Genomic DNA, 13278 nt, shown 5'->3' with positions numbered 1-13278 from the left:
TCACTCTCACATTGCTTGGAAGAGTTTTCATCCTGGCTGAAGATGCCCCATCACACCAGATCCTTCTGCTAGCAGAACAAATTGATGAAAAATTAATGGAAATTATAAAGTCAATGCTTCATCAGGCAGGCAATTTGTTACTTGCCTTTGAAAATGAAAGCATAAAACTACTTTTGCTCACAGTTTTCATTATACACTCTAGTAAGGCTCCTCCTGAGATCTTTACCAAAGCTGAGATTTTTCTCTTCAGTCACTTCATCTGGTTTTGTTATGTAAATATCAGCATAAAAAAAGATTTTTTTTTTTTCTAGAATAGGTATCTTTTGCTACTTTCTATTTTATATTTGGCATTGCATTTACCAGTGAATTGCAGCGTCACTTAAATGGAGGGCAAGGCTAGGTGCTCTCCCAGGGCTAGGTACAGTCCTATATCTGTGTGCAGCTGCGCATGATTAAACGACATTAAACTAGATAAGTGAAAAGGTTTAGGTGCCAACAACCTATAGCCAATAGAACTGTAAAAAAAAAAAAAAAAAACCCGCCAGAAATTTGCTTTTCTGAGAATCTAGATTCAGCCTCGGTGAGCTCATTTAACAGAAGCTTTCTTGCATCCCCTTGAGCAGAATTTGCTGTGGCCAGGTATGTCAGATGGATGTCACCAAGTGCTTTCTTATAATTTTTACCGGAGAGGAGTGCTACAGTTCTATAGCAAGCCACCAGAGCCTCAATAATTTATTAAGAGTTCTTGGACAAAAATGTAAACTGCTCCAAGTAATTTGTGTTTACAAAATCGGTCAAATAACAGCAGAACGAAAACAGAAACTGCACCAGCTGTTAGTAAACAATTTTCACTGGTAAATTCTTTCATCTACCCTTAAAGTGGGAAGAGAAAAATGACTAATTCCATATTCCACTAAGAAGGTCAGATAATAGGCATTTCCAAAAGAAATTTCTGTTATAGACTTTCAATAGAGGTCTGAAGATTTTGAAGCCAATTCTGGGTCCTGAGAATGCGTATTTGTGTGTGTTTTCTTGCAACGTATCACCTAAATTTGTATCATTTCAGTGCTCTTGTGCCATGTTACAGCAGGCTAATTAGAAGGATTGCTTCCATTCAGATTATATCCAGTGTACAAAGCCAGCAACCACAGCCAGCCATCAATACAATCTTGACCTCTTTTTCCCTTTTAAGATATCACAGCAGAGGGGAAATGGCATTGCTATTAGAGGCATCATTCTTACAGAATACTCAAGACCAGATTAGGCACGGTCAGTGCTAATCATGGAATGTTTTGGGTTGGTAGATTATCTAGTTGCAACCCCCCTGCCCTGGGCAGGAGCACCTTCCACTAGACCAGGTCGCTCAAAACCCCATCCAGCCTGGCCTTGAACTCTTCCAGGGATGGGGCATCGACAGCTTCTCTGGGCAACCTGTTCCAGTGTCTCACCACTTTCACAGTGAAGGAATTCTTCCATATGTCTAATTTAAATCTACCTTCTCTCAGCTTAAAGCCATTACCCCTAGTCCTATCACAACTACTGAAGATTTTCTCCCCATCTTTCCTGTAGCCCTGTTTAGGTACTGGAAGGCCGCTATAAGGTCTCCCCGGAGCCTCCTCTTCTCCGGACTGAACAGCCCCAACTCTCTCAGCCTGTCCTCATAGGAGAGGTACTCCAGCCCTCTGATCATCTACGTGGCCTCCTCTGGACTTGCTCCAACAGGTCCACATCCTTCTTATGTTGGGGGCCCCAAAGCAGGATGCAGTACTAATGGGTAGGAACTCCTCGGTTGACTCATGTCAGAGATCTAGCCATTTGCAGCTACTCCAGGTGCAACACTCCCACTGCATCCTTGCATAAACATTAACTACTAGTTTAGCTACCAGCAAACTTAATAGAGCCAAGGCATGGACAGGGATGCTGGCACACTGATACAGTTAAGTTATTTGCATAACATGTGACATGCATTTGGTCTGGGGCAGGAAGTATTTCAAACAATTCTCTGCTGTGGTGTGGGGATCAGCACGGACCAAGGATCGCTCTGAAGCAGGCCTTGGGAAACACCTGGCCTGTATTGGAGAGTAAGAGAATTTTAGGAAACCAGCCATGCCATACACATTTGCCTTATAGACAGGGAATGGGCTTAAATCTGCTGAATTTACTAATATAGATTTCCTCGTTATTCCTGTGCCAGAATTATTTAATGAAAAAAAGAATATAAGGAACGGAGGATATGTCCCCCCCCCCCGACATATATAGGTTTATACTTAAAAAAAAAAAAAAAAAAGCACTTTTTTTTTATACTAGTCTAACACTTTGTTTTGGTAGGATTTTTCTTGCTTGCTTACTTTTTCTGACTGTAAGAAGAAAATCAGATTTGTTTGTTAGATCCTGGGATAGATTACCTGTGGCCATAAATATGAAGAAACTAAAGCCATTCAGCTGAATATCTTTAAACATTAACATTTTTAACATTTAAACAGATTTAATACTTAGCCTAGCCTAACTCTCAGGCCAAATGTAAACGACCTTATGTCTGAGTTCTGAAAAGAGCTGAAGCCTTGTAAGAACAGCTTGTATGAAACAACTGCAAATTCCATGTCAAGCCTTGGTCCTTCCTTCCCTCAAAGCACAGATTCCAGTCTACATCTTATATTGACTTCTGAATCGAGAAGCAGATAATAGTGACCTCCATCAGTTTCTGAAAAATACATTCCTTCCACCCAGTTCCTCCAAGAGAAATATTAAAGTTCAGATACAAAATGCTTTTATGGATAACAAATACTTACATGTACCCTTTGAATTTATTGAGATCATTGTTAGGCATTTCACAGATGATGGTGTTTTGGAAAAATTCTGGTTCAAAGTAAGTACTCTGCAAGAGGAAACACACTGAGAATGAGTATCAGATCCAATGAATACTTGAAATGCTAAACACTAAGAGCACCAGGATATTTGGAGGCTGGAGAGGAGCCCTGTTAGCAGAAGCAGAGGAAGTTTAGTTTGTTCAGCCTGAATTAAAGCTTCAGAGCAGCTGAGTAAAGACCTGAGATTTTCTTCCCCTGCATTAACAAGTGGTTAAATTCAATGAAAAAAAATTACTGTATATTGGACAAGACATCATAGATGCCAATTAGTGAAAACATCTGTCTGTATTTAAAGTGAATTTAACAAGTAGTTCATAGTATTTGTGAAACAAAAATATCCTCCAACCAAAAGCAAGCTACAATGAAAATAATTTCAGGATTCATCAGGATTTCGAAATGTTAGAAGAGTTACTTTACTGGCCAGGATGGTATAATCACAAAATAAGAGTCCACACATTTGAATAAAGGTATCACATTCAAACAAGACTAAAAACAAAAAAAAACCAAACCAAACCGTAACCCCGAATCAAACAAACAAACCAAAAGAAGGAAAGCAGTAGAATAAGTCCAAACTGCGGAGAGAGGAAAAAAAGAACAAACAAGAGAGAGCTTTTCAGTCTAAAGTGCTCACTCAAAAAGAGCTTGGAGCTGAACGACAACACACAATTTTGGTTGATTTCCTGTGTGTTCAGGGAAACAGGCTTGGGTTTTGTTCTGCATGAAGCAGTCTGGAAAGCAGACAGCGTGAGAGGTACTCAACTGCCGTAAGTGCTGGTATTTTTCTTAACTGAAAAAATACACAAGACTTTCATTTTAGATTAAGAAAATATAATAAAAATAGGATGTGAGAAACATGAAAGAGAACCATTATTGCCGTGCAATAAAATGTTTAGAAGAAGCTAAACTCACTTTAATCCAAACTGCTCCCATTAGAAAAGCTGGAAATCAAGTCTATGGCTGGGTCTCCCTACCTTTTTCTACATCAAGAGAGGCTTCGGAGATTAGACTCCTGAAACTGCAAATCCTAGGAATTCTTCATTGGAATTCACAAAAACTTTGCCAGACTGCAAGAGGAATTCTTTACACCGCCAGTCCTCAAATCTATTTTTTTTTTCTCCACTGTGGTTTTGCCAATGTGCAGGAAGCTGGGAGGGGTATAGCCAGTACAGGTGACCCAGATTGGCCAAAGGGAGAATTCCATGCCACAGACGCCATACTCGGTATATCAGTGGGGGCTTGCCAGTGGGCAGCTCGCTCGCTGCTCGGGATCATTCCAAGATCTCTCTCAGTTCTGTTTTGTAATGGTTGCTTGGGATGAGCTGTATTTTTCGTTGGGCGGTGAGAAACTGCATCGTTCACTTTGTATATTTTATTATCCACATATATTATTATTACTATCATTATTTATATATACATAATTATTATCTCTTCCTGTGCTGTCCTACTAAAATATCTTTATCTTAACCCATGAATTTTCCTTCTCATTCTGATTATCTCCCTCATCCCCCTGGGGAGGAGGAGGAGTGCGTGGCTGCATGGTGTTTAGTTGCCAGCTGAAGTTAAAACATGACACCTCCTTAAAGAGACGCACTTTATAGATACAATTAAATCTGAGTAAGTTTTATGCAGCACACAAATCACGGGACTAAACAAAGTTCAAAGAACAAGGAAGAAGTTGGCACATAAAACCTGTACACATGATATTTAGTGCACTGGATTTTTTAGCCAGCATACTGTTTACAGTAATACGTTAAAATAACAGGGGAATCTAGTTGACCATTTAAGCTCTGACCTTCCCGAGCAGCAGCTATCTCCATGGTCAGACTTGCATTCCACTCTGCCAATGTAACAAGACTTTGTCAATATAAACACTTCTGGGCGTACAGTTTATATAAATAGCAACTTGATGTCTAAAGAACATAACCATAAATAGTCAGTCTGAAGCAAAATTCAGCATGCAGGGATTTTCTGATTTAAAGAAAGACTTCCTTATAACTGACTGAGGCAAAAGTTCGCATTTTGTATGATAGTAGAATACTCTGTTTTCCTTTAAAAGCAAAAATACAAACTCTAACGTGTAACCTATGACTATGTGACACAAATGCAGCATTCTTATTTTTTTCTACTTAAGTAGCCAGTTTATTGCTTTTTTTTCTAGATCTCTACATACTAAAAATTTTCTGTGTTTCTCAGGAAAAAACCCCTCCCATAATCATCACTGGAAAGCACTGGAAAAGGTATGCTTTATACTATGGCATCCACAACCTGCGAAAGCGCTTAACTGTGCTTGCAAAGTGATTTACTTTTGAACAAAGAGCCAGGGGCACTGGAGTTACAGTACCTGACCACAACTGGCCACGGAAATGCTGTAATTTTATTTGATAAATCTGGTTGCTCACTGGCAACTCTGTCCCACTCACCAATAACCCCAGTTCCTAATGGCACTGCTACTAATGGCTAAATAAACGCATGTAATTCCTAGAATTACCTGTCAGGCTTTTGGATTTCCTGTCTGCTGGAGTGATTCCAATGGAACAGAATATTGCTTTTCACATGCTACAACTCCTTAAGCTTTTTCTGTGTTATTTGAAAAACTGTCCGCTATGTTTGAAAATATATTTTAAAATGTCCCTAAGTCATATTTTCTTGTTTATCAAACACGAGGCAAGAGAACATACCAGTAAAGTGTTTGTAAAAAGGAAATGATACAGGCAATGGAAAAAAGAATGTGATTTTAAGCAAAGTGATTGTCTGCTAACAAACTGATGTTAAGCACATTTAAAAAAAATTTTCACATTTTAATTTAGCTTGAGTTCCTATTCAATTGCTTATTATACTCCTATAAAAGATTTCATTATTTTGTTATAACTTAGTGTGCCTTAGAGCAGATCCTAGTTGAACTGCCACACGTTGACCTGCCTACCAAACCAGCAAAGCTATGTCAGCTGCAGAAGAAAAATCCATAAGGAAGCCCATGGCCACTTTGGAAAGGGGGCTATGAGCTTTTTTCCAATTTCCATGCAGAAATAATTAACTTAGCAGCAGTGGCTTTGCTGTGAGACGTGCTGTGGGTTTATATGTAGGGAAGACTTGGGGATGTCCTGAACGGTGGTGCTGTGTGGTATTGCTTAAGTGTTGCTGCAAAAACCTACTGAGATAATCTTCCTTTTCACACAGCCATCCCTGTATGTGCCTGAGTAAGAAAAATATTTCAGGACAAATTGCTGCTTTCTGCACAGAAGATTAGCTCTAACAGCAAAACACTTCCATAGCTGTACCAGCGCAACCAGCCCGTCAGAACTGGTGCCCTTCATGGCTGGACCTGGTGTGCAAATGGGCCCAGACCAGGCCTGCACTGCATGGGCCGCAATTTCGGCAGACTTACCTGGCTGGAGAAACCCATCACGACTTGTCGCTGCTTAAGGTTGGTCTCACCGTCGAGGTTGGCAGTTTCCAAGTGACAGATCCCATTCTGATCAGAAGAGTGCAGCAGCAGGATATCGGCTGGGATGGTTTCATTACACTGCAGCTGCACAAAATCCCCAACTCGTACGTCTTTCCAGCATTTCTCAACATAAGCACGTTCTTCCCTGTTATGTTAAAAACATGTCATGTGTGACTGCTGACATTAGGAAGGCAGGCTTCCTGGTTAGTGTGGCTTCAAAAAAATAAAATAGAAGGGTGGTGGCACATTGCTGCATTTTTTAAGACAGCACAACAGCCTAAAATTAATGATTTAGACACTTACATAGTATCACTTCACCATATATCACGCTCAGATAAAATATTTAAATGGAATTATAAAAAATACGACAACAAAAGTTTTTTTTCCTTCTAGTATTAGCTCTATAATCTCCACAGGAAAAGTTAGAAAATTCTATTAACAGAGCTGTTTTAAAGTATCTTATTCAAGAAATTTAGCCATTTCACTAAAAAAATATCCTTCATTTTTGACCACATCACTATTTCTCAGATACTTTCCAACAACATATAGATCCTGAAAAAACAAACTACTATCAGCTACACTTGTTTCAGGTCTCTCCAGTCTGTAACTCTCAAAAGGTAATTATAAACCTTGAGCTTAGGTGACAGAAACATCTTCAAGAGGTAGAACAACAGACAAATGACCTCTTAATATTAAGCAAAAAAATGCACCTAGAGTCCAGGTTTAATGGCAAAGTTACGATAAGAAACAAAGAGCTTCTAAATTAAAGAAAAAAAAAAAGGAAAAAGGGCCTTGGGGTTCAAGGAAAATAAGTTACTATTTCATCAACAAACCTGTACTCAATGATTCAGGAAATAGAAAACCTTTTTTGACATCACCTTTTCAATAATTGATCCTTTAACTGCTCTTAATCACCTAAGCAAACTGAAAACTGCACAATAAGATTTAAAATTAGTTAATGGGAAAACTGCACATGCAACAATGGCTTGGTTCCTCTAACTCTTTGAGAGGAAATGATTTTTTCAATATGAATAATTGAACCATCTTATGCCTTGCTCTATATGAGGGAAAACGCTCATGATACTTTACCAGACAGAGAGTAAAAAGCTTTTTCTAATGACTGAGTCTTGTTTTTGCTCAAGTTTTTAATCATCCTTTATTGCCCAAAGAAAACTATCCTTCAGTTGAGTGTTTGTATCATGAGAAGGGGAGCAGTGATACAGCAAATCAAGTCTTTTGCTACAGTCCAAAGCACACGTCCAAACATTGCTTCAGAGTAAGGCCAAAGGCTGCTTCCTGCTAACCTACTTTCCTGGCCTTTGGTGAAGGAGAGCCAGCCACGATGGTGTCAGACAAACCCTTGCACTTGGCTGATATCCTTATCTGTAGGACAACATGAAGCAACAGCTTCCTGCAAAGGTTATACATGTGGGTAGACTCTGTGTTTTTCACAGTGGTATCCACTTTTAATAAAAAAAAGAAAAAAGAAAAAAAAAAAAAGCATGCCCAACTCCCCTCACAACCTAACTATTTAAAGCCCTTTCATGCTAGATGTGAGGTGCCTGCTAAATAATTGTATTGTAGCTATAATTTTTCCTTCTTAGATTAATTTTTTATTCCTAAGTTTTTAATTCTTCTTTTTTTCTTCTGCTCAACAAGAGACATTAAAGACCACATTGAAGAATAGAGGTTTGCTGTAAGTTAATTTGACCTTGCTGTGCATTTTTTAAAAAAAAATTGAGACAAATTTCTATTTAAAAAGCAGAGGCATATTGAGTATTTATTGCTCTACAAAGCAGAAACTAATGCTAATATAGCAAATCAACTAAGTAACTATGAATCCTTGCCATGTCAAACACTTACCAGGTAGACCTTCTTAATTTGTTTGTTTAAAACATAAAAATGAGAGCACAGAAGCAGCTTAGAACAAGTAGATGGCTTGTCTTGACGTTTGGATGCCGTGTACAGTTTGCATATACTGTTTGCTCTGACTTGTACAGGGCAATTCTATCTCTCTGCATATCAACTTTGGCATAATTCTGAAGCTTATAGAACACACTTCTAACTTTTTCTTCTCATAAAATGCTATAGAAGGGCCTTGCCCAGCTGGTTATCTTCCATATCAGCCTAAAGAAACCAGGTTAGCAAAAATAATCCACAGGAATAATAGATTTGTGATATTTTTTTCCAAGAATTGCCTATGATACATACATTACACATAAAGCTTCAGGTTCTGCCCATTCACTAATTACAGAGAAGACAGTGAGTCAGAAAAACCAAATGACCTCTTTCAGATCAGAGGACAAGTCTTAGCACAGGGACTAGAGTTCAGGAATTGCTAGAATCCCAAATCTGTGTTCAGGGGGAAAAAAGGTCCCTCTCCCCCAGCCAGCACTGAGGTTAGTAAAGAAACACATTTTCTTTTCCTGAAAGAACTATTCAGCTGGAGCTGTAAGATTAACAATTTCCTACAGTATAAAGGTTTTCTACAACTTTGTAGAGAATTACCAGTGCATGAAAGGAAGAAAAGTACTTCACAAGGAAACTGGTGCACCCCACAGCAGCACTGGCCCAGTTGCCTAACTAGATGTTTCAAACGAAGCAGTTTCCTTTTAGCGATTCCTGTAACTGGGAACACTGCCCATTTTCTGTTCAGTGATTAAAGTTCATAGCACAAGCTCCGGTTGCTAAATAAACAGAGGAGCTTCATAAATCTAAGATGGCCTGATGAGGAAGCTATAAAAAGGGCAAACACATTTATCCAATAAAATAAACAAGATGTGGTGATTTTCAGTAGGTGGAAAGCTGGAATTCTAATTCTTGTAGCATGTGGCATCAGGGTTCTGACATGTCAAAGACACTATCTAAGATAAAAGTTTCGCAGTACCTTCTTTCCTTTACCAGTCAATTTATTGACAGCACACTTAAAAAGCCTTCCCTTGCTGTCCTGGGATAATGGGTAGCATGACAATGCCCATCAGAGGATACTGTAGACAAAAAGAGGCAGTTAGCCTTGAGCAGTCAAAGTGAGGTCTGCCAGCATTTGTTATTGAACTCATCATATCTGACCAGAAGGCCTGAATTAAATAGACTTCATAAAATAATTTCTGGAAAGAAAGGATCATTAAAAAAATCCTACTGTGGCTGGAGATTGTGGGCGAACATGAATAAATTATTGACTTTGTGTCAACAATTTTATTTCACATTCTTGGATTCAATAAAGATAAATTTAAAACAAAACCTAGGTCAAAATATATAGCGAATAGGAGCAAATAAAAATTATTGTTCTGCTTACTAGAGGAGATTAAATAAAACTAATTTTTCATGTGCACTCCACAGCCCATCTTTGAGGCCAAGCTTGTCTTAGAGAAAGATCTTCAGAAATCTTCATCACCCAGAAGTACCTTATCAACTAATTAGTTGAGTGAGCCTTATTTTGTCAAATTCCTGCAAGCTCCATCTCAGGATCCTTTGCAATTTGACATATTGACATTGTTTGCTCTACCTTTCATCCCCAAAATTGCCACTAGGTAATAACACTTAAAAAAAATAATATCATTGTCACAAATAGACCAACCCAAATGTTTGTACTATATAATTTAAATTGACTAGAACATTATATTTGAAAAAGACCTCCCTCAAGCATCACCTGCTTTATAAGAAATGCTCATATTCTAAGATTCTCAGTCCTACACAGACAACAAGCACAGCTACTCACCTTTTACAGTCTATTTTTGCAAAGAGAAATCCCACGCATTTTTATCCTATCAAAGTTTATACCAGCTTTTATACAGAAAAATGTCACAAAATGTTTTCAGAGACCGCTTATGGCCATGACCTTATGGTTAGGAGAGATTGCCACAGAACTTTGAAAAACTGACAGCAAAGGAGGAGATTTAGGACTTGAGGAGGCTACTAGACTGGAAAAGAACTGATTCTGAAACCTGTCCATAGGTCAGAGCACAGCACCACTATTCCTGAGCTAGAGATATTATCTAGGCACAAGAAGGTGCTGCGTTGTCCTTGCCAGTTCATTGGCTTCCACCACGTTACTACTACAGGGTTGTTTTGGTGATGTGGACATCAGCCCAGCAGCTTCAGTGAAGAATGTCACTAAGCAGCAGTGGGTCTGTAACAAGCCCTCATTAACAAGCAGCTATAGCCTTTCCCCATAGCCCCAAACTCTCTCCCAGCATTTGAATACTGCTTTAAGATAGCAGTGAGCGTCTTTTAAAGATAACGGGAGTGAAATTTTTCTAAAGTCTAATAAAATACATCTTTAATTGTATAATTTTGGCATTCCAAATTCCTTAATGCTAGCAACAGATCTTTTTATGTGCTAAAACTGTCTATAGCATTGTAACAAGGAAGCTTTATCATTGACAGAAGACACGTTCAACTTACATAGTCATTTCAAGTTTATGTGGACTTTAAGTAAGTATCAGAACTTTATAAATGCATCACATCCGTATGCAAGGTTCTGGATTTCTTTTAACTCTCCTTTTTAGATCTCTTTCTTAATTTTATAATGACTTGAACCAAATGAAGAAATAAGATAAAAGTAGAAAGTATTCTGAGAACACCTTTGTTTAGACTTTACTGGGTTCATTTTGTAAGTTATGGATTAGTGTATTTAGGAAAATCTAATTTTTTTTTTTTTTTTATACTACCTTGAACAAAATGCTGTTGCTACAATTCTACCTGGCACCAGTTGGAACAAACAAGTAACTCCAAGTCACTTAATGACTGCTGATCATTAACATCAGTTTCTAAGGACTCCCATTAACTTACCGAGTTTCTGGAAGCCACAGCCTAGATCAGTTTTTTTTTTTTTTTTGCTACAGTTCTCTCCTTATATGACCATGTAGCTCTTGAGGTCACATGGTAGAAACCAGCTTCTCTGCACGTTTAGTGGTGTTTTAACAATTTAGACAGTTAGGATGGAATCTAATGCCATGAGGCGTGATTCTGCAGGTCTCTGAACCAAAACCATCGGTTCTCATTTATTTGCCCTTTATCTTTAGTTGTTAGTTTCTGCTGCTGTCTGCTAAACCATTGCATCTTTTCTGTGAAGCAGCTTTAAATGCCTTGGCAGGTAACAGATCTTGAAGAAAGCTCTGATGAAGCAATACACAAACTGGTGGTAGCATTAGCAATGTATTTACGAGTTTTCTTCCACAGAGACCAAGGATCCTCACTGCAGCGATACACACTGATTGACAAGAAGTGCTAGCTCGCTGCTCTTTGACTTTCAAGAGCTGCTGCCTGTACCAGCTGAGCGTAGAAAATTAGACATTTTTCTTTTGCATTTATTCAGTTCGGCACATCACACATTTCTTCACCACACAATCAGCATGCTCACCGTAAGATGAATTCACATTTCAATTACTTCTTCACAGTTTCAGTGTCACTGGTTTCAAGCAGTTGCATGGTGACATAACAAACCCAAGTGTACTGCTGGTTTAGGCCATTCTTTCCGCTCACTGGAAGTCTGAAGAATGTCTCAGCTTGTACAAACAGAAGGCACTGTTTGCACCTTCAGAAAACCCACTGTTAATTCAGGTATCTAAGGTTGAACTAGGCAGAAAAATTCCATAGTACCTTAAGTACATACAAAAGTTATATGGACAACAGAGCAGAGGATGCCCACTGCCAGTGGCAGTCCCACGCAGAGAACAATATAGTCATGTTTGACGTGAAGAAAGGGAGAGGCATTGGATCTTTCCTGATGGATAGTGAGCTGCAATACTATCAAAGCACATAATAATCCTGCAGTCATTAAAACTTATTCATATTGCTACTTTTATAGGAAATAATTCATGTTTCAGTGGATCAAAGTTCATGCTTTGTGGCTATCATAGGAATGCACCTTCAGCCATGCAAGAGATGATGAAATCGATGCACCACTCAGAGAAGGCACCACTGAGGTGTAGAAGCCTTGATATCGCTATGTCCAGAAAAAATGATTGTAATTTTGCCTGAGGGAAAGTGGTGGGACTTCAAGTGGGCCACAGGATTGAGACTCCCTCTTTTTTTTTAGTGTATAAAATGAACCCAATAAAGTGTCCAGCAGGCTCCTAGTCTTTTAAAGTTATGCTTTGTTAGAAAACAAAAATAATAAAGTGGAAATAAAAGTCTCTTTGATAAGTGAAAACTCAGTGCTGCTGAACAAGACTTTAAAATGAAAGAATTAGCAACAAATTTATTTCTGCTTGCTGTGCCCTTGGCAGGATGGTATTTTCCTCTCATTCTGCTTTCTACTCTACAAACTTTCAAGTTCACCCTGGGTTGAACAAGCTGCGTATGATGTTTCCTGAGCCCAGAGAAAAGTTGCCTTTTTTTCTTTCACCTCTGAGATTTGACAGTAGGTCAATTCCTGTTTTCAAGCATGCTCCCTACTCTTCTCTGCTCTCTTCCAGATGCCACAAACTTGTGTCAGTCGTAGCGTCTCTGGCCAACCCCAACTGCCTCCCAGACACGGGGAGCATCCAGGGGAGGTGCAATTTCTCCTCCCTTTAGAAGGTCCAGCTGATCACAGCATATGAAGGAGGGTGAAACAGAAAGGCAGCTTTCACCTTCGCTACCTGGCTACCCTAATTTTAAGAAAACATAAAGTAATAAACTATACTATATATAAGGTATCCTGCAGACAAGCAGATCTCCATTGCTGTCAGAGATTTTCTAAACAATGAATCCAACATTTGCCTTATAAATTGAATTACATTACATATTGAATTATAGAAATTCAACCAATTGCAATACTTCAATTCTCTTTCAAACCAGTGAGTCTAGCTTAAGCCATTTCCAGCTTTTTAGCTGTTGGCAGTTCTGACTTCATGCAACACAGAGATGAGTTCTTTGTTTTTTTTTCCTTATTTCCACTTCACTGCTCTAGGACTAACCCAGAACTTGTGCTGATGCAGGAATCTTTAAATATTCTAAAAGCTTACACTTAGCAGATAGCGA

General features: G+C 38.7%; 1 protein-coding gene across 1 annotated transcript in view; it reads right to left on the bottom strand.

The window, feature by feature from the left end:
- ATP10B (ATPase phospholipid transporting 10B (putative)) overlaps positions 1 to 13278 on the bottom strand; it is a 51502-nt gene that overhangs the window by 34199 nt on the left and 4025 nt on the right. The window contains exons 2-3 of the mRNA XM_086758549.1: positions 6253 to 6457; positions 2790 to 2875 (exon numbers count right to left, since the gene is read on the bottom strand). Of these exons, the coding sequence (XP_086614675.1) occupies positions 2790 to 2875; positions 6253 to 6457 (291 nt within the window). The remainder of the gene's footprint in view (positions 1 to 2789; positions 2876 to 6252; positions 6458 to 13278) is intronic.

Source organism: Chlamydotis macqueenii, chromosome 14, assembly GCF_036417535.1.
Source record: "Chlamydotis macqueenii isolate bChlMac1 chromosome 14, bChlMac1.mat, whole genome shotgun sequence".
NCBI classification, from domain to species: Eukaryota; Metazoa; Chordata; class Aves; order Otidiformes; family Otididae; genus Chlamydotis; species Chlamydotis macqueenii.
This window is presented reverse-complemented; position numbering and strand designations above follow the sequence as displayed.